Source organism: Cucurbita pepo, chromosome 8 (genome assembly GCF_057944985.1).
Source record: "Cucurbita pepo subsp. pepo isolate OVF chromosome 8, ASM5794498v1, whole genome shotgun sequence".
NCBI lineage: Eukaryota > Viridiplantae > Streptophyta > Magnoliopsida > Cucurbitales > Cucurbitaceae > Cucurbita > Cucurbita pepo.
In genome coordinates, this window is record NC_141805.1 from 764,373 (window position 1) to 786,697 (window position 22,325).

General features: G+C 34.2%; 4 protein-coding genes across 4 annotated transcripts; 1 reads left to right on the forward strand and 3 right to left on the reverse strand.

Moving 5' to 3' along the window:
* Positions 1-1,383: 1,383 nt before the first annotated feature.
* LOC147791353 (MLP-like protein 43) lies at positions 1,384-2,271 on the reverse strand. The gene is made up of 2 exons (XM_087126201.1): positions 2,026-2,271; positions 1,384-1,942 (listed from the first exon to the last, which is right to left on the reverse strand). Exons 1-2 carry the CDS (start codon positions 2,210-2,212, stop codon positions 1,626-1,628), a joined length of 504 nt encoding a protein of 167 aa, XP_086982327.1. The 5' UTR covers positions 2,213-2,271; the 3' UTR covers positions 1,384-1,625.
* A 7,624-nt stretch (positions 2,272-9,895) lies between these two features.
* Positions 9,896-11,092, reverse strand: SAUR36 (SAUR-like auxin-responsive protein family). Its single transcript, XM_023683049.2, has one exon. It carries the CDS (start codon positions 10,547-10,549, stop codon positions 10,043-10,045), a length of 507 nt encoding a protein of 168 aa, XP_023538817.1. The 5' UTR covers positions 10,550-11,092; the 3' UTR covers positions 9,896-10,042.
* A 2,938-nt stretch (positions 11,093-14,030) lies between these two features.
* Positions 14,031-15,977, forward strand: LOC111801050 (uncharacterized). The gene is made up of 4 exons (XM_023685017.2): positions 14,031-14,244; positions 14,352-14,418; positions 15,591-15,671; positions 15,753-15,977. Exons 1-4 carry the CDS (start codon positions 14,083-14,085, stop codon positions 15,821-15,823), a joined length of 381 nt encoding a protein of 126 aa, XP_023540785.1. The 5' UTR covers positions 14,031-14,082; the 3' UTR covers positions 15,824-15,977.
* Positions 15,978-16,470: 493 nt separating this feature from the next.
* On the reverse strand, positions 16,471-21,931 carry LOC111801051 (uncharacterized). Its single transcript, XM_087126030.1, has 8 exons — positions 21,628-21,931; positions 21,119-21,227; positions 20,322-20,437; positions 19,155-19,274; positions 18,878-18,967; positions 18,624-18,772; positions 17,371-17,629; positions 16,471-16,989 (listed from the first exon to the last, which is right to left on the reverse strand). Exons 1-8 carry the CDS (start codon positions 21,859-21,861, stop codon positions 16,837-16,839), a joined length of 1,230 nt encoding a protein of 409 aa, XP_086982156.1. The 5' UTR covers positions 21,862-21,931; the 3' UTR covers positions 16,471-16,836.
* Between the last annotated feature and the right edge of the window lie 394 nt (positions 21,932-22,325).

Sequence of the window (22,325 nt, forward strand, 5' to 3'; positions counted from 1 at the left end):
ACTGTGAGGCTGACGGTGATACGTAATATGCTCCCTAAAACACGTATGTTAGGGAGAGGTTTCTAAACCCTTGTAAGGAATGCTTCGATTCGTTCCACTCTCGAATCAATGTGGGACCTCACAGTTCACCAAAATCTCGATTATAGGGTCATTGTCAAAATCAGCCATACAAAATCTCGTAACTTTGAGTACGTTCTTGCTTTCAAATATTCTCAATTTTAGAGAAACTAAAAAACATGAACATCGAAGGCAAGATGTAGACCTTGCTCGTTTTGGTTCTGCTACAATATTATCCTTCATTTCCTTTCATCGTGCTAATAAATATCGAACCTTCAATATTTTTCTCACTCTATGTACGTATGTTACCGCTGTTTAATTAATTACGACATCATTTAATAATATTTTATTTGAAAATTTCAGATGAGATCGTATGAGATTCCATATTAGTTGGAGAGGGGAACGAAACATTTCTTATAAGAGTGTCGAAACCTTGACGACCATACGTAACGGGCTAAAGCAGATAATACCTGCTAGCGGTAGGCTTGGGCTATTGCAAATGGTATCAGAACAAGACATTATGCGATGTGCGAGCGAGAACGCTGACCCCCAAGGAGCTGAATTATATAAGAGTGTGAAAACCATGGAGCGATACGTAACACGCAGACAGAAAATAAACAATGTCCGCTAGCAATAGACTTGTCTTTCTATATCCAAATAAATTTAAGTTAAATATAATAAATCGAAAATATTTAATTGTTTATATATATATATATATAATCTTTGTCTTTTTAATATTTGAATATTCAGATCGGATCATCCATTTTCTAATAAGATGGTTTCATTTAAAAATATAATATATATTTGACTTTTATAATTGTATTTAATATAATATTTGAAATTATGTTAAATTTTATTGTAAAAAAATACAAATAATAAATAATAAATAAATAAAATATAGCATTTATTTTGTCAACAACTCTTTATAAATGATTGATACATAACGAGCCAAATCGGACAGTATTTGCTAGTGGTAAGATACTCGATGATCCTACCTCCGGGGCAGGTAGCGAGCTAGTTGACCTAGCTCTAAAGGTTTTAGGATCCTTAATTTAAGTTACATTACACGTAAAGAACGACGAGGAGGGTTGTTGATTGTATCGTTGGCCTATGACCTCATTTTTTTTATTTTGTTTCCACATTTATCAGTTTTTTTCGATAACGGTGAACTGTATTCGTTTTCAGATGTCTTAGAACTTACTTGTTTTGACTGTATTTAAAAATGTTTTAGAGTAAGATCTCGAGCAAGCTTAATTTAAATATTGTTTTTTTTTTTTTAACGATTTAAGTTTAGAAAATCGAATCGTTACGTAGATTAGAACACTATTTGCAAACTTTCAAATATTTAATTTACATCGACATTTTTACATGAACTTTATTCTCATTTCATCTCAAACACGATAGTATTTCACAACAACTCTCTCACTCATTATTCCAAACATGTCTTAATCATACAACACGAACAAACAGATATCATTCAAACATAGAATTACGAACATAGATAGATAGATAGATAGAACAAGCCAATTTATACTTCATAGCACACCCGAAACTGAGAAACGTCGTGTTCATGCCTGAGGAACAGTGGCAGCTTCAGCTTGAGCAACTGGTTCTTTGTCATCCTCCATGAGATGAGCTTCAATGTCTTTCGAGACATCGACACAGAATTGAAGCAAGCTATGTGAATCAGGAACCTCATCGTGTAGCTTTTCATATTCCAAAGTCCAATGAATCACACTTCCCTTATCCCTTGGAAGACAATGGATCGTTAACTTAAAGCTTTTGTACTCTTCCAAAAGATCTCCTTCTATGACTTTAAACGAGATCATATTATTCTCCTCATCGACCGCTTCGATTATCTCCTTCGCTACGCAAGGCTTCCCATCTACAAGTTTAATAAACATCAATGAAATGAGTTAAGAATCCTTAAAAAAAAGAACAAGAACAAGAACAAGAACAAGAACAAACCGTGAACGTAGTTCCAGTAAACGACGGAGCCAACTTGTCCCCATTCGCCTTCGTGAATCTCGCAGCCTTGGATTTTGTCGCCCGACACATTGGAGATATGGTGAGGCCTTTGGTGAAAGATTTCGTGAAACTTCGAAGCGGGAGCTTCGATTTCTACATCAGTTTCCAACTTTCCGAAGAGAGACATGATGATTGGATCTAGAAAACTAACAAGTTTGAGATGGATGAACTACCAAACATGTTCCCTCTTACACTTATTTAAGGACAAGGGTTGATCTTGAATTACGTTGTATTATTGGATGACATGTGATGATTGTCGGGTGTGGATTTTACATGTTTGTCCCCTCCTTTAATTTTCCAAAACTAGTTGAATTTGTCACACATTATATTATATTATATTAATACTTTTTATCTTTCAAACTTATTTTAAAATTAATATTTTTTAATAAAATAAAAAGTTCATGTGAATCATGTGGAATAAAATAAACATTTTTTTTTGTCGGATATTATTATTATTTTTTAATTATTATTATTATTATTAAGATTTTCTTTTTATTATAAGGGATAACTTTAAAAATTTAGAAAAAATGAGATTATAAAAAAATTTGTTTGATGTATGGATGTACACGGGTTGGTTTAAAAAAATCTTTTGGACCAATTCGAACTTTTGGATGGTTAGGTTGATGACCCATGCAACCCGAAAATAGAAGGTTAGGTTGAGTTGAGTTGTCTGTAAAAGTAGGGTATAGTTTGATTGGATAGTAAAAAATTTAATTTATCCCAACATTTATGACTTGAATTTGGTAGTTCGGGCTGGTCACGTTATCTGATCATATGAACGTTCCAGATTAATTTTTGTTAAACCATTTAGTTCTATATAAATAGAGGGGTGTCTTGGTCATTTACTTGGTTGTCACTTTGTGAGTTGTTCGTGAATGGAGCTAGAACGTTTCTTAAAAGAGTGACAAAATTTGATTGGGTTTGATACATAGCTTTTGGATTAAGACAAATAACCCTTTTTTTCGTCTCTAACCCTACAAAACATAAATAATTGAAAGGATAGAATTCCCATTTTACCCTTACTTTACGTGTATTTGGTCGATGACTATACTCATTGTACAGTTCTTTCGGTTTTCAGCAATTAATCTGACGTAGTAGCCTTAAACGATCTTCAATTAGTCTCGATATGACCATTTCGTGATGGATTAAAGTAACAAAAGTTCTAATAGTTCTTTTTAACACCATAAGGTAATCATGTTTGCGCTAAGGATTGGACCATCGAGAAAGTAAAAATAAATAGTTATGTTATAACAACGAACAGATCTCGATAACAAAATCTTTTTTATAATATTACTCAATAATTGAGGAATTATAATTATTTAATCATATAAGAAATTATGGATGAAGTCTTCTATAAAGAAAAAACATAAAAAAATATTTTTCTTCGATCATAAAGGATTCTTCAATAATTGAGAGACGTAGTCAAATAAATGAAAAATATTTTCTCAATCATTTCCTCAACAATTAATTGTTGGTTTGGTTAAAAGTAGGTTTGAATTCAGTTGAATGTAGCGTTTGATTCTCGAGATTTGGTGTTGATGTCTATTTCATCCATAAAGCTTCTAAAACGACGTTTTAGAAAAGAACTCTCGGATGTATAAATATACCCATTTTGCAAAACATGAAGATGAAAGCTGCGTAAATGTTCCGGTGAACGTCGTGATATCTCTCCTATTTGAATAACGAGAGTGGTGAGTTCGAATGGCGTCACCATGGAAACAAGTAGATAATATGAGATCCCACATTGATTGGAGAAGAGAACGAAACATTTCTTATAAGGGTATGGAAACCTCTCCTTAGTAGACATATTTTAAAACCGTAAAATTGATGGCGATACGTAACGGGAGCGGTGGGCTTGGGCTGTTACAAATACTATCAGAGCAAGTCACTGAACGGTGCAAACCACTGGTTGAATAGGACTAGACCCTTTCCATAGTAAACACATTTAAAATGTGAGGCTGACAGCGATATGTAACAAGCTAAAACAGACAATATCTATCAGCAGTGGACTTGAGCTATCACATTTAAAATGTGAGGCTGACAGCGATATGTAACAAGCTAAAACAGACAATATCTATCAGCAGTGGACTTGAGCTATCACATAGTATATGACCCGACGTTAAGTTGATGGACCGCACCCTACAATAGTGATCTTAATATTAGGTATAGTTGTTGACCAGTTACGTTGATGACCAGTTAAGTTGATGACGTGGAATCTATGACCCGACGTTACATTAATGGGTCGCACCCTACATAGTGATCTTAATATTAGGTATAGTTGTTGACTGTTGACCGGTTACGTTGATGACGTGGAATCCATCCCAATTGTTATGTTAAATGCATTAATATATGGGCCTAAACAATGAAAAATGGCCTAGATGTTTATTTAGCCCAATTAGTTTATATATATATATATATATATTATATATATGTGTGTGTATATATATATGTATATATATGTATACGCTTACGAAATATATCGATTTATTAGGATTTTTTTTTACAATATCTTAATAAAAATTCTATTTTAAAAAATAAAGAATAGTAGACTGTAAAAATTAGCTGTGGGAATCCGATCCCGCAAATTAATCCCGGTAAAAATAAATGAAGAATTTCACATAGATGAGGAATAAAATAGGTGGCGAGATGAGGACGAAGAAGGTTTCCCGACCCCGCCCTCTGGACATCTATAAACATAAACTAATACAAAGAGCCTAATATAGATTAGTCGACTCAAATCTAATTTTTAAAAATTTTATTCGAGGAATATTTGTTTTATTAAATTGAGATTTGATTAAAGTTATAATTTTTATGGCATAATTTGATTTATTTTAATTTTTTTTTTATAATTTTAGTAATTAAATAAATTAATTATTTATTTCTATTTTAGATAAGTAAGTGAAAAAAATAAAGGTATTGATTTAGACGTTGGATTCTAATATAGATAAGTTCATTTTAATTATTATTTAATAAATTTATTTTGGCATCAAAAGGAAAAGAATAAAATAAAAACTTTTTAAATATAATTAATTAAATATTGTTTATTATTTATTATACTAATTTTATTTCTTTTGTTACTTTAAATATAATTAAATTTAGATTTAATACTTACTAATTAAATAGAAAGAATCAAATGAAATACGATAAAAAGAGCCCATCAAAGTCATAAAAGCACGAGACAAGGAATCTCGAGCAAGCCGATCTCTATACAACCTTGCTTTCTTCTCCTCGTCCTCCTCAAACATCTTTGTCTCCTTCGAGCTATGTCGATGAGTTCTTGCAATGTCTCAATGGCCGAGCATGGTAACGAAGAGGAGCTGTTAGTGCAATCTGAGATAGGTAGAAGGTTTCTCGAAGAACAGAAGAAATATATCTCCATTGGAGCTTTAAAGAAGGATATGATAGCTTTTGATGGTAGCAGCGGAGGCCAACCTTACACCAAAAGTGAAAACTGTGTTCCCCCACCTCTTAATCCGTACAACCGAGGCTGCTCTAAAATTTCTCGTTGTAGGTCTGATGATTGATGGGATGAACAATCCTTAGTACGAGTATGCTCGGTAGAATTTTCACTTTTTTAGCTTCTTTGTTCTCTCGTTCTCGTTCTCGTGGACTGATTGTAGTGATTTTCTTTGAATAATGGAATTTTCATCTTTGTTCGTGACTTTTTTTTTTTTTTTTTTTTTTTTTTTTTTTTTGGGTAAATAACACAAGTGAGATATTCATATAACTCGATGTCTCGAGCAACCTGGCTAACTAACTAATCCAAATGGTAAGGGTCGGGTTGGATTAAAATTTTTTCGGTTTAGATTAGGATGAATTTTTTAAAAACTAAAAAGAAAATAGTTTTAGTCGGGAGTTTGATTTTTTTTTTTTTTTTTTTTTATTTAGTCAACTCGACTAACCCAAAAGTAAGGTTCGCCGTCTAATCCAATCCTAAAAATTGTTACGAAAATTAAGAATATTTAACTTTATAAGAGATGTTAGTAATAGGCTCTGACATATGAATCTTTGATATTTGAGTTTTATGTAACGTATATTGTGAATAAATATGATTTTTTTAAATAATTAAAAAAAATAAAAAAATCCAACAACAAAATCGAACGTGCGATTATTCTCGTCATCAATTTAACTAATCTAAAATTTCAGATAATATATCGAGAATAAAAAAAACTGATCGAGCAGGTGAGTGAGTTTGTTGGTGAAATCTTCTTCTACTCGGGGCCCTCTCTTCACCAACGTGGCTTGAACTCCATTCAGTTTTTAATAAAATTTGCGTTGAATTTGACCATAACCCATTTGCGGTAAGGCCACGCTCTTTATGGAAAGTTCGAGATTGATCCCCCACCTTGAGTTCACATGCTCCGGTCGGATGATTTTTACAAAAATATCTCAATCCCGAACATTATTCCCTGAATGCCCTGCTTGTGATTCATCCTTTACGTTTGCTCAACTTCCTTCAACCCTTCGATGAAAATCCTAGTTTCTCGGACCCTATAGACCTCAAACCCCTCCCCGCATCCTTGTGAATGGTCTCCAAGTGTTTGAAAGCTAGACTCGAGCTCCGTAAATGGTGAGCATCAATTTCCTAGCTCGAACCATTTTACTCGAACTCAGAAACGAAAGCTCTCTTCCGCCGTGGACTGCCAGTGTAGCAACCGACGATGACAGCAAACTCTTCGTTAAGCTAGAAAATTCACCTCAAACTCACTCGCTCAAGCGACGGCGACGGCTCCAGTATAACTATAACTGCAGAAACGACAGCAACAAATAGCATACAAAATGAAGCCTTCTTATGATTTAAACATGTGCTTCCTCGATCATATTTTGTTATTTTGTAGATTTCGAGTAGTTTGAGCAAACCGTCTCGACACCCTTGAGAGCATCACAATACTCAAAACACGACAATTTAAACATGTGATCGTGCACTAACAATATTAAGAAGTTATTTATACCAACAAGTTGTACCTTATTTTTCGGTGGCACAGTCATAAAAACTTTATGGTGAAGAATATTTTGCTCGACTCAATTCTATATTAGGTGACATTCTGAGAATTTTCCTAAGATGTCGGTGAATGAGGACAAGACGTATCGGTAGAACTTATGTTAGTCTGTAGAGATAGTCTTCACTCTTAGAGTCGAAGAGTTAATAACACGATCATATCGAAACCATCCGATACTGAATCTCGATTTGACTCGTAGGTATAAAGAACTGGCTTTTTGTCATTTTCTCCACTTCCATCACAAAATCTTGCAATCATGAATGGATTCTCTTTACTTATTAAAAAATAAAAAATAAATTAAAAAAATCGCACAATACATCACAACCATTTTTTTAATTAATAAAAATATCTTTAACGTCACAAAAATATCCTACTTTTAAAAGTTTCGATAATATCTCTCGAAAAAAAATTAAAAAATATATTTAAGTCAAACAATTAATATTTATTTCAAAAATACTCTCAACTTTTGAAAATGTTTCAAAAAAATGCCTCACATTCCAGTTCCGAAGCAAACCACGGGGCGGTTCGTCCTATTCAGATATTCACGACCAAGAAACACTGGATTCTCTTTCGGGTGGCCTTGAAAGGAGAAGGAAGGCTGAAATGCCAACATGCATCTATTATTGAATTCACCCGACCCGATAGTACCCCATTTTTGGAACGTCCAGTGCCAAAGTCATTGAATGGGTAAGTCGTCAATCCCTAAAACGGACGGTAACTTTTAAAGATAAACTTTTACAAATATATATATATTATATTACAAACTTGGAGATGATCTATGGTAAATGGATAGACAGTTTGCATCCATACATTGACAGTAATAAACTTTTTGCTAATTTTAAAATTTCATGAATATTTTTTAAACATGATATTAACAGTTCACAGTAATTTTTGAACTTTTTAAAAAAGTTAAAAGGGTATTAATGAAAATTTTCAAAATTTAAGGATAATTTTGAAATAAAGTGACTGTCGATTTTTACCCAAACTAACCGGTAAAAGTATTTTTTTGAATTTTTTTAAAATATTATAATTTTCGATGATAAGATTAAGAAAACAAATGGATAAAGTTCCTTTTATTTGTGTGAAAGAAAAAGTCTTAGTTTTCAAGCAAAGCTATAATATTAGTCTTACTCGTACAAATAGTTCCGTGTATCAAAACTCAATAATCTATTTAGGTTGTGTCTTAAGAACAATCGATTTGTATCATAAAATTTGTTTGCAGCTTTAATAATTGCAGGATCGAACGAGAACCCGAACACCTATTTGATTCGACGTTCTAAGACAAGAGCAACGAGATATTCTCATTACTTCTAGACATTGAATGGTACAAAATTATCAGTTTCATCGTAGCTATTGTCGGGAATAATTCTTTTTGTTATTTTTGGTAAAAAAATATTTGGACCAAAAAGGGGAATTAAAAGAAATTATTAAAATTTTCATTAATAAGGAAAATTTGGAAATTGGTTGAAATTGAATGTGGTTAAAAGTGTAAATAAATTAAAGTTAGGGGTATATTTTATGAGGACAAGAAGAGTATAGGGACCAATTTGAAATGTGTGGCCAATACCAATATGAATATAACAACCACACCACTAAGTATTCAACCAATCAAAATGTATTAATAGTGATTTTATAGATTTTCCAGATCATGACTTTTATCGTTATAAACATAAAGAATTCCAAATTATCTTCTTTCCTTTTTTTTTTTTTTTCTTTTTATTAATTTTTCTATTATAAGAAAATTTTATTTTAATGAAAAAAAATAAGCATTTCGCAAATAGTATATATATATATATAATCAGGTGGGTCGATTGCAAATTTTACTTGCCTAACCTAAATTTTGTGTTTAATAAATTTTTGATGTATTCAATTCTTTTTTTAAAAAAAATAAATTTTACATTTAATAAAATTTTAAACTTTCAATTTTTGGTAGGTCGGATCCTATTAGATAAGTTAAAAAATTTTGAGGACCTATTAAAAATTAACTTATTAAACAATGACTACAGATAACATACTAAATTATATATCACCACATAAAATAGGAGACATTTAATTAATTATTTTAAATCTCAAATTTTGTAATATATTTTTAGATATTTTGAAAAAAAAATACCCAAATTAAATTTCCCCACATGAATATACTTATATTTCCATTGGGATTTTTTTATGTATATTTTCAAATATATTTGTTTATTTAGTCTAAAATAAAATAAATTTCCTCTACAAAGATATTTAAATATGATGGAGAAAGATTTGAAGTTAATGTAATTTTAAATTAATTGAGTTTTGTTAGTTGGCTATCACTATTTATTAATTAATTTAATTTAATTTAATTTAATACGTGAAAAAACGGGTGTGAAAGGGCAACCACGTCCATTTTATTTTATTATTGATTTATATAATATTTTATTTAATACTTTTTATTTATTGTCATTTAATATATTTTTAGCCTTCATTTATATTATTTTAATTCTAATATTCAATTTCAGATGACCGTATATTTGTTTTTGAAAAAACACATATTTTATATTTTATTTCCCTAATTTTATATTTTTTATTTCGGGAGTAACAACCTAATTTCCATTTAAAACCTAAACAAAATTACATTTTAGTCCCTATATTTTTATATAAGTCATTTTCTTTTCAAAATTTTATTATTTTTCGATTTTTTTGTTAACTTAGTGTAAAGTAAAATTAGGGTGGAAAGGACTAAATTGTACTTAGTTACCTTGTAAGGACTAAATTGCTAAAAGGTATTATTATAGGGACTAAAATGTAATTTTACCTAAATGTAATGGTTTGTACAGAAATAGCCCAAGGAATAAACTCCACCACAATTTATTAAAGGAAAAAAAAATTAGGAAAAATTAAAATTCTACCTAATAAATTATGGTAAAGTCTAAGCGTCACTATCCTCGAGAATTTGGAATCTTCACCGTCGTCGTCGGCGGAGTAAATTAACGTCCATAACAACCTAGCTTCTTCCATGGCGGTTCCCGGCAACTGGAACCGGACTTGATTTTCGACTGAACATTCTCGAACTCGGAGTACGGACAAGGAATGGTGATTCCGCCTTGATGATGAAATCCGTACTCCTTTTCCGCCTCTCTCAGAAGCTCGCCAAACAGAGGATGATTGAAGTAGATCACTGGCACTAGAACTCGATGAAAATCGCCGTCGTTCTGGCCGACGTAGACGGCCAAGTGACCTTTCGGAACCGCCGCGGATTTCTCCTCCGAATCGCGATCTAACGGTACGTAACTCAATCTCCTCCTACTTAAACAGATAGATTTCGCTCCATTCGCCAATCGCCTTCCCCAGCTTAAGAGGCTGGAAATCGGCTTAACAGACCGTCCGGATCTCAACAGTGAGTATCCAGTCCGACTCCGCCGTCGTCTCCGGAGAAACCAGTTCGAAATCCGCCGGATGTGCTTGCCGAGTTTGAATCCTCTGATTCGTCTCATCGCGGCGAAAAAAAAGGAGGAAATCAGAGAAAAAAACGAAAAAAAAAAACCTAAAATCGATTAACAGTGGTGGAGATTAGGAAAATGGCCAAGGATCGGCGGTGGACATGGTAAGACGAAAGAAACTGAGGCAGATTTCAGAAAGCGAAGTCGGAATGTTCGACATATTCGTCAAAATTGCTCCAGAAGTAAAGATTCATCCGAAAATCTCAGAAAAAGAGGGAAAATCAAAATCACAGGTACAATCTAATCAGTCGATTAAGAATCAGCAACATATAGAGATTATTACAGCATCTAATCAAAAGAAGAACAAGTACAAAATCGATTAAACAACAAGAAACAAGTAGAGATTGATATATATACAGAGTTGAGAAATCAGGATGAAATTTCTCCGAGAAAAGTGGAGATTAGAAAGCGATTCGTGTGAGGTCAAAAGAGGAGGATGGTGGACGGCGAGGGGATTTGAATTTCAGCAGCACGCCATTAGCGAGAGAGAGAAGGAACAGTCCTTGAGGAATGGTTGTGGGGATATGGAGGGATTTTGTGGGAGTTTTTATGATTTGGAAACGTGAACGTGGATACCATTTATATTATTTTTATTCTTTTAGGCCTTTATTTCCTACAATTTCCTTTTATATTATTCCTTGCTTACTACAATCTAAAGTAACCATTCTAATTTATATATAATTTCTTTTAATACAATAACTTAAAATTAAAAAATTATGAATATAATCTTTATTTTTACACCCGTCAACTTTTTAGGAGCCTACCGTCATTACGTGGCATAGGGTTACCTCCCATACGAAACTTAAAAGTATACTGCTTATACGAATAGCTCTTTCCGAGACTAGGACTCTTTATCATGACTTCTACTCGTTGCATACCTTGATCCACTATTACTCGAATAGCACTTCAGGCTGTAGTTTAAAGGGCAAAATGACGTCCCATTTCTTATACCTTTGAATCTGCACGTATGGGCGGAGAACTAAGAAATTACCCGACCCATTATATTTGAAACCAATACCTCGATCCACTACTGCTCAAATAACATTTTGTAACAGCTCAAGCCCACCGAGCAGATATTGTCCTCTTTTAACTTTCTCTTTTGGGTTTTTTTTTAAAACGGGTCTGATAGGGAGAGATTTACACGCCCTTATAAAAAACTGTTTCGTTTGTCTCTCCAACTGAGGATCTCACACGTTTTCTACTACAATCCGAGTGGAAAAATGGTGTCCCTCTTCTTGTACCTTTGAATTCACAAATACGAGCAGAGAGCCAGGACCTTACTTGATCTCGTTCGTCTGTAATAGTCACAACTATATTTTTGAAACTTGCTTGAACATGAATAACGCTTTTACTATTTTATGCATACTTTCATATTATATGTGTAACGCTTTTAATATTTTATGCATACTTTTATATTATATATTATAAAGTATGTTGACTTTCATGCAATCAATATCTGATAAGGTTTTTTTTTTAAATATAAAATAGACTAAGGAATCAGAAGAAAAAAAAAGTCCAATAATTCGACCGTTTCAATTTTCAACAGGGTTAGTTGTTTCAAAGAAATTGCTCAAGTGGACGCGTCATCACTCCTTCGAATCATATTTTTAAATATTTATTTTATTTAAGAGAATATTTGTATCGTGAAAATATCTTTCGGGCCGACCTTTCCATTTTGCAATAATTTTATGTTAATTAGCTCCGGGAAGTCATTAAATGTAATAGCCCAAGTCCACCGCTAGCAGATATTATATGGTTATTTAATAGCCCAAGTCCACTGCTAGCAGATATTATCCGTTTTGGCTCATTATGTATCATCGTCAGCCTCATGGTTATTTAACAGCCACCCAAGTCCACTGCTAGCAGATATTATCCGTTTTGGCTCATTATGTATTATCGTCAGCCTCATGGTTATTTAACAGCCACCCAAGTCCACTGCTAGCAGATATTATCCGTTTTAGCTCATTATGTATCATCGTCAGCCTCATGGTTATTTAACAGCCAAAGTCCACTGCTAGCAGATATTATCCGTTTTGGCTCATTATGTATCGTCGTCAACCTCATGGTTATTTAATAGCCCAAGTCCACTGATAGCAGATATTATCCGTTTTGGCTCATTATGTATCGTCGTCAACCTCATGGTTATTTAATAGCCCAAGTCCACTGCTATTATCCGTTTTGGCTCATTATGTATCGTCGTCAGCCTCATAGTTATTTAACAGCCCAAGTCCACTGCTAGCAGATATTATCCGTTTTGGCTCATTATGTATCGTCGTCAGCCTCATGGTTTTAAAACGTGTCTGTTAGGGAGAATTTTTCACACCCTTCGTTTATCTCTCCAACCAAGTGGGACATCACAATCCACTATACGAGCAGTCGTGAGCTCATAATCAAACCAATGTCAACCAATGTTCTAGTGTTTTTTGGTGTAATCTGATTCCTACTTAGCATGTCACACCACTATACGAGCAGTCGTGAGCTCATAATCAAACCATATAACAATTATTATGCCCATAAAATAGCTCAACTATGATTGTCGTTTTATTTGTTACCCAAAAACGCTATTTAATTTGAAGGGTTAAATTGAAACGAGTTGAAGAACGGGGTATCGGGAGACGTTTAACAAGTTGAGGGATTTAATATAGAATGTTATAGATTTTGATATAAAATAAAGTAATAATTAAAAAATTAAGTAGCTATCATGCTCGAACCCTAGACTTGGAAGTTTATGTCAATGTGAAAATTAAAATGGAATAATAGTTAGAAGTCATAACACGTAACCACATTTTTTTCAAAATTGTTTTAATTAAATAATTAATGTGTGATGTTAAAAGATGGACCGTACACCGTACTTCAAAACTATAATGGCACAATTGGTAAATAAACACCAACCATTTGTACAAATAGACAAAATAATAATAATAATAATAATAAAGGCAAAATAAAAATAAAAATTAGCTAATACTTAAAAAAAATTTAAAATAATAATAATAATAAATAATATATATATATATTATTGAGGTGTCGGGTTATTTTTTTTTTAATTATTAAAAAAATATTTGTAATACAGATTACATTAATAACCAAATTTCATAAAATTAAAATATTAAACATTTATGAGTTACAACGCATCACGAACACAGTGACAAATGTCAAATATTCTTAATTGGATTGTAACTGTATTTTCGAGGGTTGAGATGAATTGTAAAACTATTTTCGGGTTAGTCAGGTTGACCCGACAAAAAAAATGTCAATTTGTAACCTGAACAAAAAGTTCAACCAGACCCAGACGGAAAAAAGTCTAACCGAACCCAGCTTGTATAGTTTGAGTTGGGTAGTTCAGGTTGGTCGAGTTTTTGGGTTATACGTAATATAATTAAAATTAATAAAAGAATTAGTGAAAATTTTAATAAAAATGAAATTAAAAATTTAAGGTAAGCAGTTCGTAGAAAATAAAAACCCTAATTTGGGATAAATACCTCAAATTTAGGGTTTCAGTGGTGAAACGAATCCGGAAGTTGAAGACAATGGCGAAGTTCAATGTGGTTCAGAAGCAGAGACGAGCTCATAAAGCTCAGACGAAGAGGGACGCCCATGGTGATCCCTTGACGAAGAAGCTAAAGATCAAGCAACAGCCTACTTATGTTTCCAGTAAGCGTAAGCGGAAGTTGATGAAGAAAAAACGCAGAGTATGGATTCTATGTGCCTGCGTTTGTTTTGTGCTATGTATTTCAATTGAAAGTATCTGTGATGCGGATTGATTGTTCTCTTTTTGTTCGATTCTTGCTAATTGCAGGAAGAGAAGGAAGCTTTACAGATGGGGCTGACGAACATGGAAGATGTTGAAATGGCTGTTGCTGAAGGTAATTCTTTCATATGCTATTGCTATTTTCGTATTTGAACTGTTCCTTCAATTGTCAACTTCCTGTGGTCTTTCCATCTAATTTCAACTTGTTGAAGGGCTCTAGGAGAACTATTTCGAAAATATTTTCGTTTTTGAGCATTAAGTTAGTTTTCACCATGAAGCTACTTTAGAAATTGTGTTAGTGCAAGCGTAGGCCGGTCTGTTAATGACAATCATGTTTGTGATAGGGTTAAGGGGCACAAACAAATAGAGTTTACAGTAATAAGATAGAAGTATAGGCACTGTGATTTTTGTTAATAAAGTAAAAGGATTGAAGCGAAGCCTGAGCCATGGAAGATTGCTAAGAATTCTTTCAATTGGCATATGGATCATTTAAACTAAACTTGGTGAATTGGATGTATAATTTACACGTGTGAGGTGCAAAAGACAAGTTAATCAAGAAAAGTGTTAAAAGTCTTCTCAATGCTGTGAAATGTTCTGTTATACTTGTTTCTAGCCAAAGATTCCGAACTAGAGCTCAAATAAATTAAAGCCAGAGAATATTGGATGGGAAGGTCCTTCATATTGGATGGGAGAGCTATGACAATAGGGAATCTCCTTCCCCATTTTGGACTATGCTTCTCATCTTTACAGGACGTTTCTTCACCTCTCATACTAACTTTAGAGCTAGAACTTGTGAAATGTGAGTCTATTGTGCAATGTCTTGTTCTTCCAGTAGTCCTTGGGGTATCTATATGTGTATGCACGTGTTTTGTGCATAGTATCTTTGGATTCAATAGCTTCTTTGCACCTTTCACATTTTGAACCCACTTATGGCATATTTCCCACTTGTTACAAATTGCTTGTGTTTCTTGTGAAAAATAATTGAGAATCATTTGGGTGATTCACAATATTAACATTTTTGGCTGGATCCCATTCATCAGGGGAAGAAAGCAACAGAATAGACAATTGGTACTGTTATGTTTTGTGCTCGAATAATACTCGCATTCTCCAGCCCCCCCTTTTATCCATTTTTCTCATTTTCGAGAAAACCTGTCGTATGAAAAAAATGAAAAAGAATCAGAACACCAATTTGGTGTATGGCTCATGAATTGATTGAACTAGTTTTCACTTGTGCCTGCTTTATTTCACTCTAAATGATAATTTTCTTTTGTTTCTGCACTGATATAGAACTTAAAAACACCAATCGAACATCGACCAAATTCCATGTGAAGAAGAGTGTCCGGCTTAGGCAATTAAGGAGCAGCAAAGGCAAGTTTTGACTATTTATTGTTTCTTCTCCATATTTTGTACTAATCCCCTATTAATTTTTCATCTTTTTTGAATGTGAAGGCAAGAAGAACAAAGGAAAATCTTCTTCCAGTTCAGGTTCTACAGCATCAGGCGATGCTATGGTAGAGTAAAATAGGTGACAGAACGTTTCTTCTTTTTCTTCTTTTTTTTTTTTTTTTACTTTTTATTTTATTTAGTTTTGAATGCCTCTACTTCTATTGTAAAATCATATTGGCTCGTTTTAATGGCTATTGCGCTGCAAATGTTCGTAGCTTTGCAAGAAAATGTTCTAAAAAAGATAAAGATGTAGATTGCATTGAATGAGAAGCCCATGACTAAATGCTTGAAGCTAAGATTACGGCTCCAATTGAAATCATGAGCAAACCTCAAAACTCTCCAAACAGCTCCAATTTATTGTTATTATTATTACCCAACTTTTAAACAACTTACGGTTTTAATCTTTGAACCAAATTTTCTTGGTTATAGCAAGGTGGCTAACTTGATGGTAAACCTCTACTATTTGCACATCATAAGAATATTTTTTGGCAGCTACTCATATTGCTTCCATTCATACACTACGGTTGTAACATTGTGTTGAGCGTTGTGGAGCCAACCTTCGGGGCCCCTAAGAGACTGTGTTGTGGCGCTAAGACGCTATCGAGAGCGTCTCAACGTTGTTGCAAATACCCTCCAACCAAGGCGCAAGCAGGCTAATTTCGATGAAGTAAAAAACAATGTTTAAAAACAGATAACCAACGAATCTCTTTGGCTCAGTAGATGTATGAAAACATAATATAGAATCAAGATTGCATACCAACCAGACCCTAAAGAACTACATTTATGGGTACTTGGCGTTGATGGTGAAGTTCATTCTATTGACATCGTTCCCACGTTCTAGAATGAATAATATGATCGGGATAATCTTCCATACATTTATAAATGGGACGGTTGAAAATATCACCAAACGAATCGATCTGTCTAACAAAAAAAAGAAAAATCTATACCATGTATGATGGCTGAAGTGAAACAGCAGAGATCAGCTCAGTAGAATGGAGAATTAGTGATGAAGCCTAATACTAAAGGCTATGCAACTAACCATGCTTTTGTTCTTCCTTTACAAACAGAACAGAACCATATCATCCAACTATCTCCTGAACATACCTGAAGATTGAAGCGTTCTAGCATACTCCATTACAATGGGAGAGCTCTTCACCAATTCCCATATCTTCACTGAGTTTTTTAACCAATCACGTTCTGAAACAGTCCTCGAAAACGACGTGCCATTCATGGATAGAACCTGAAGGTAAAGGAGATTAATTAGTTAGAAAACTATGAATGGATAGAACCTGAAGGTAAAGGAGATTAATTAGTTAGAAAACTATGAGATACTTTTCATCGAACATGTGTCCACATAGCAATGATTAAAATAGATTTTTAAGACAAAGTAAAAAGATTAAATTGGAATGTTTGAAAGTTTAGGAACTCGAATAAATGAAGTACAAAAGTTTTTTGAGTTCAACAAGTAGGGGTAAGGATTTGAACCTCCGACCTTTTTGTCGAAGGTACAACGCCTTCACAAGTGATGCTCAATGAGTTAATTATAAAAACTCAGAGATTTAAACCATATATATAAATGGTAGATGAAAAAAAAAAAAAAAGGTAAAAGTGAACCAAGTACCTGATCCCTCAGCTTCCACAAAGCTAAGTTAAAACTTTCATATTGGCCTCTTGTCGAGTCATCCTTGTTTCGATTTGGGATGAAAAGCAACCTTCGATCTTCACCATCAACATCTAAATTTCTGGTATCTGGAACCACAGAGGAAAGTAGTTGCTCACTTTGGACCTTGTCTCCCATAAATGAGGCGGTTTTAAAACATTGTGCAAATGCTCTCTTTAGTTGCAAGATGTTGTGTGGAACAAGATCTGGATCCTCCACTCTGCTCATGATTTAAAAAAAGAAACAGAGTACCAATCAGTTATTACCATATTCCTTGAGCAAAATGTTAAAGGTTTAAGAATTGTTCTAATAGGGATTGGAAATTTTGGGTTCGGAAGGTGTGCATTTCTTTGCAGATTTTATTTCTAACTTCTTAGCTAATTCTTCTGTTACTCTAAAACTATATCTCCTGATAATTTATGGTTTATCAATGTGAGATCCCAGATCGGTTGGGGAGGAGAACGAAACATTCTTTATAAAAGTGCAAAAACCTCCCCCTAGCAAACACGTTTTAAAAACCTTGAGGGGAAGCCTAAAGAGAACAATATCTACTAGCAGTGGGCTTGGGCGGTTAGAAATGGTATCAGAGCTAGACACCAGCCGATGTGTCAACGAGGAAACTGAGCCACGAAGGAGGGGGGGGGGGGGGGGGGGATGGACACGAGGTAGTGTGCCAACAAGGACGCTGGGCCCCAAAGGGGGTGGATTGGGGGTCCCATATCGATTGGAGAATGGAATGAGTGCCAGCAAGGACGTTGGGCCCTGAAGGGGGGTGGATTGTGAGATCCCACATCAGTTGGGAGGAGAACGAAACATTCTTTATAAAAGTGTGGAAACCTCTCCCTAGCACATGAGTTTTAAAAACCTTGAGGGGAAGCCCAAAACGAAAAGCCCAAAGATGATAATATCTACTAGCGGTGGGTTTGGGCTCTTACAATTAAACTCTTTAAATAACGAGATTCTTTACATACTATTTCAGATTTTGAGGCTGGAGATGACTAAGAGGATTTAGGGGTAAGGTTTAGGAGATCAAGATTTTTTAAACAGCAGATTTCATGGTTTCGTGGGGTATGGATGTGAAATAGAGTCTATGCTGCCTCGCCTACTAGCTTGTGCCTTGAAGGATGTTCTTCCTTGTTATTGTTAATGGTTTCTAAGTTTAGAGGCGACCTTGTTGAAAAGATGTAAAAAAATCTTAGAAGGTTTTCACTCACTTTGCATGAACAAAGATTGGAGTAGCCATATATTCTTCACTTGCAGAAACTTTATCTTTGTGTTCCTTCTCGGATCCTACATTAGAATTTTGTGTATGAGAGAAAACAGAAGAAGATGGATCGGGCAAGCCATGTTTAAGCAAGTCAACCTGCAAAAAAGAAATAAGTGTTATGATAGAGCAACGACAAAAATGAGCTTCATGACATGACATGGTTAAGAACAGATGATCAAGATAAAGGTTCCTACTACTTACAGTTAACATCAAACGCCACATATTTAGATCGTGAGCTCCCTCCGATATCACAAGGACAATATTGCAAATGGACGCTAGAAGAATGCCCAGCTAAAGGAATCCTTGCAGAGTAACGGGAAGAAATTTGTAAGATCATAACTACAATGGATAAATAATTCCACACCATAATAGCATTGTTAGTGTAATCATGTGGTCAAACTCTAAAGCTCTTCAGACTGCTACCCATTCCCCCAACCCCTCCAAAACACAGACAAAAGAAGGCTCTCTTTAGTGTTACCTGAATACTCATAAGTTCATGAGCCAATTCAGCAGATAGAGATTCGCCACTAATAACTGAGATGGTGGATGAACCATCTGGTCTCATAATTTCAGCTAAAACAGAAGGACTGAACACAGGCTGCAATTATCAAATTATCATGCAAAACTTTAAGTAACAAATGAAAATATAAGACTATACAAATCTCACATCACAAGAATTCAGAAGATTTATGCATCATCACCATTAGCCGGTCACTCAAGAAACAGAAATAAAAAGTCAAACCTATAAAAGAATATTGTTCCTTCACTTCAGTCACTTCAGTTTAGTTTTATGCTTCTTCTTCTTTTTTTTTTTTTTTTTTTTTTTTTTTTTTTTTTTTTTTTTTTTTTTTGTTATTCAAACTAGCGAGACAAAACGAGTATCCATCAAAGAGGATTTCTGCTTTCCCCCTCTTTTATGAGAAAACTAGCTTTCATCAACGTTAACAAAAGTGTTACAATTTTGTTTCAATAATACAACTTGGTTTTCAAAAGTTAACATTATCCCCGGCCTATAAAAAAACGTTCACAAAAACCCTTGAAGTTAAGTTTTGGATAGAAAACGTTGAAATTTTGTTTCAATAATACCTTTGACCTTTAAAAAATACTATTACTAGAATATGTTTTGAAAGACTAGGGGTATTTTTGGAACATTTTAAAGTTTAGGGGTATTATTGAAACAAAACTCAAAGTATAGGGGTATTTTCTACAATTTAGCCCCCCCCCCCCCCCCAAAAAAAAAAAAAAAAAAAAAAAAAAACCAGCACAAGCATCCGTTACTTGCTTGAAAGTATGTTTGTGTTATGTCACTATGCATGCAAGGACTAATCTCGGACCATAATCCAATCTCCGCAGCTTGGAACGACTCTTACAGAAAAAAAGAGAATCTCACTTCTAAAAGTGCATCAATCACCCACTTTTTGTTTTGGAATTAGCTTCATTTCAAATCTTTGTCAAGGAAATTGAAAATGCAAAAATCATTCTAGGCTGATAGGATATAATTGTGACTATATAGATCATAGTATTCTCTTTGAAAAGTTCGAAAACTTAAAAATCAAGTGAGAAATAATGTATTTATCTATCCAAATACCTGATCCAGTTATCCTAAAACATAAAATGGCGAATTATATATTCACTAGGAAAACACCTGAGTATCCAGAAGAATGATCCTCTCTGAAGAAATTCGTGGCTCAATGCCCAACGTGCAATGCCTAGCCATGGCTCTAACGTCTTCAGATAGAATTGGAAATGGTGGTAGCATACCTGAAACATGTACAGAAGGATGAAACTATGAATGGAAAGTACTGATGAGGAATGACGAAGATTTTGTCCATGACAAGAAACAGATGTTGCAGTAATACTTAGCCTTTAAAGCATATAAAGTTGTAGCCTTCACAAGATTCTTGATTAAAAGATTGAGGACAAACAATAGAAAAACTTGCAAAATCCATAAATAAAATAATAGGATGAACACTACATTTGTAGGAGTCTTGTTTAATGAAAACACCAACTTACATGGTAAGCGCTTCAATCTAACTCCAAAATATCCCAAAAGTATTCCAAAAATATCCAACATCTTAAATGCAAAATGGCATCTTCAAACAACATGATCCAGATCCTCCATAATCAGCTTTCAAAAGACTCGAAATGGCTGAAAACCATAGACGAAAATCTCTGAACAAAGTCGATGGAGTTTTCTTCTTCAATACAAAAACCTAACATCTTGTAGGGATAGTTATTTTCTAGAGCTCAGTCTGGACAGGGGATGAGCAGACTAAGTGGGGGCAAGCAAGCAGAAAAATAAAAGCCAAAGGAAAACACACTCAAGGATCAAGCAGCCAAAAATTTGAACTAGACAAAGACATTATTTGCTGGTCACTTGAATCTAGAAGTGAACAAAAACAGAACAAACAAATTAAGAACGTAGCATCAGAGATATCTCACCTGGAGAACTTCCATCGAAGCCATAAATCTCATTCATGATCGTCGACTTACCAACTCCCGGTGGACCAATTATTCCCACCACTTTGAACTCCGTATTCTCAGTCAAAAACTGTAGAGGAACAGTAAAGAAAATGTTAATCGTACTGCCCACCAATTCTCAAATCTCCTCCCAACCCTTAAAAACTGCAAGTGAAACCCTAGAGAGATGATATTCTCCTGAACTGTAAAGAGACAAAATGTTTCTAAACCAACTGATCCAACTCTATCAGTATCATCTAACCAAAAATAAAACGCCCATTTCTGCAGCTGATTAACTCTAAAACTTAAGATGATTTTGTTTCTACTTCAAACGGAGTGTAAGAGATCGATTCACTCGAGCATTTCATCAATTAACAAAAAGACTTTAAGTATACCAAATTCCATCAATAAACACATTTTACTGGAACAGTTCCTAATTTCAATAGCAACAAGACGCGAAAAGAAAAAAGAGGGAGTATGTAATCGTTTACCGGCAGGAAACGGTCAATGTGGAAGTCCCAGGAATCGGAGAGAAGATTCAGGGATCCAAGAGAAGGGAGACGGGACCGAATTGATGCGGATTCGTCATCGGCGCCGGCGCCGCGCCCAATCTTAGAGGAAATTGCTCCACCGGTGACGAGGCCAGGCTTTGCCAGAAGAATTTTGGGGGGAGGAGGAGTAGGCGAGGAATTGGAAGAAGCGTTACCACCAGTAGAACCTGCCATTGCTGAGACCCTTGCAGTTCTGTTTATCCCGGTCACCTGGTATTTATTAACCTTCTTTATCAAAGGACTATATCACACATTCGAAGATCTGATCTCTTAACTCAAAGTTGGTATCAATTACGAGTTCGTTCGTTTTGAGTTTCAAAGATTTTGTTGTTCGTTTTGAGTTTCAAAGATTTTGTTAATAAAAGTTCAAATTGAACAATCTCGACAAAAAAATTATTTCATGTGAACACCTTCTAATCCATTATATCAGATCTTTCGATAATTTTTTACGGTCATTCATATATTAGAATTTAGAATAAGAAATTTAACGAAAAAATAAAGTTGAACCTCCCAATTCATGAGCAGAAATCTTTAAGACTAAGCTAGCTCGTGTTGACTGTATTTTGATCGGTACACTATCTTCTTAGTACATAAGACAATGAATCCGAGCATATTTTAGCAGATAAAATATCAATTAC

What these genes read in the sequence shown, in the direction of transcription:
- LOC147791353 (XM_087126201.1), bottom strand. Translation starts at nt 2,212, where the DNA reads ATGTCTCTCTTCGGAAAGTTGGAAACTGATGTAGAAATCGAAGCTCCC. An exon ending in TTACTGGAACTACGTTCACG is followed by an intron (nt 1,943 to 2,025) that starts GTTTGTTCTTGT and finishes TTAAACTTGTAG; the next exon opens with ATGGGAAGCCTTGCGTAGCG.
- SAUR36 (XM_023683049.2), bottom strand. Translation starts at nt 10,549, where the DNA reads ATGAGACGAATCAGAGGATTCAAACTCGGCAAGCACATCCGGCGGATT.
- LOC111801050 (XM_023685017.2), top strand. Translation starts at nt 14,083, where the DNA reads ATGGCGAAGTTCAATGTGGTTCAGAAGCAGAGACGAGCTCATAAAGCT. An exon ending in TGATGAAGAAAAAACGCAGA is followed by an intron (nt 14,245 to 14,351) that starts GTATGGATTCTA and finishes TGCTAATTGCAG; the next exon opens with GAAGAGAAGGAAGCTTTACA. An exon ending in GCAATTAAGGAGCAGCAAAG is followed by an intron (nt 15,672 to 15,752) that starts GCAAGTTTTGAC and finishes TTGAATGTGAAG; the next exon opens with GCAAGAAGAACAAAGGAAAA.
- LOC111801051 (XM_087126030.1), bottom strand. Translation starts at nt 21,861, where the DNA reads ATGGCAGGTTCTACTGGTGGTAACGCTTCTTCCAATTCCTCGCCTACT. An exon ending in ATGAACTTATGAGTATTCAG is followed by an intron (nt 18,968 to 19,154) that starts GTAACACTAAAG and finishes GGATTCCTTTAG; the next exon opens with CTGGGCATTCTTCTAGCGTC. An exon ending in TGTGGCGTTTGATGTTAACT is followed by an intron (nt 18,773 to 18,877) that starts GTAAGTAGTAGG and finishes TCTTTTTTGCAG; the next exon opens with GTTGACTTGCTTAAACATGG.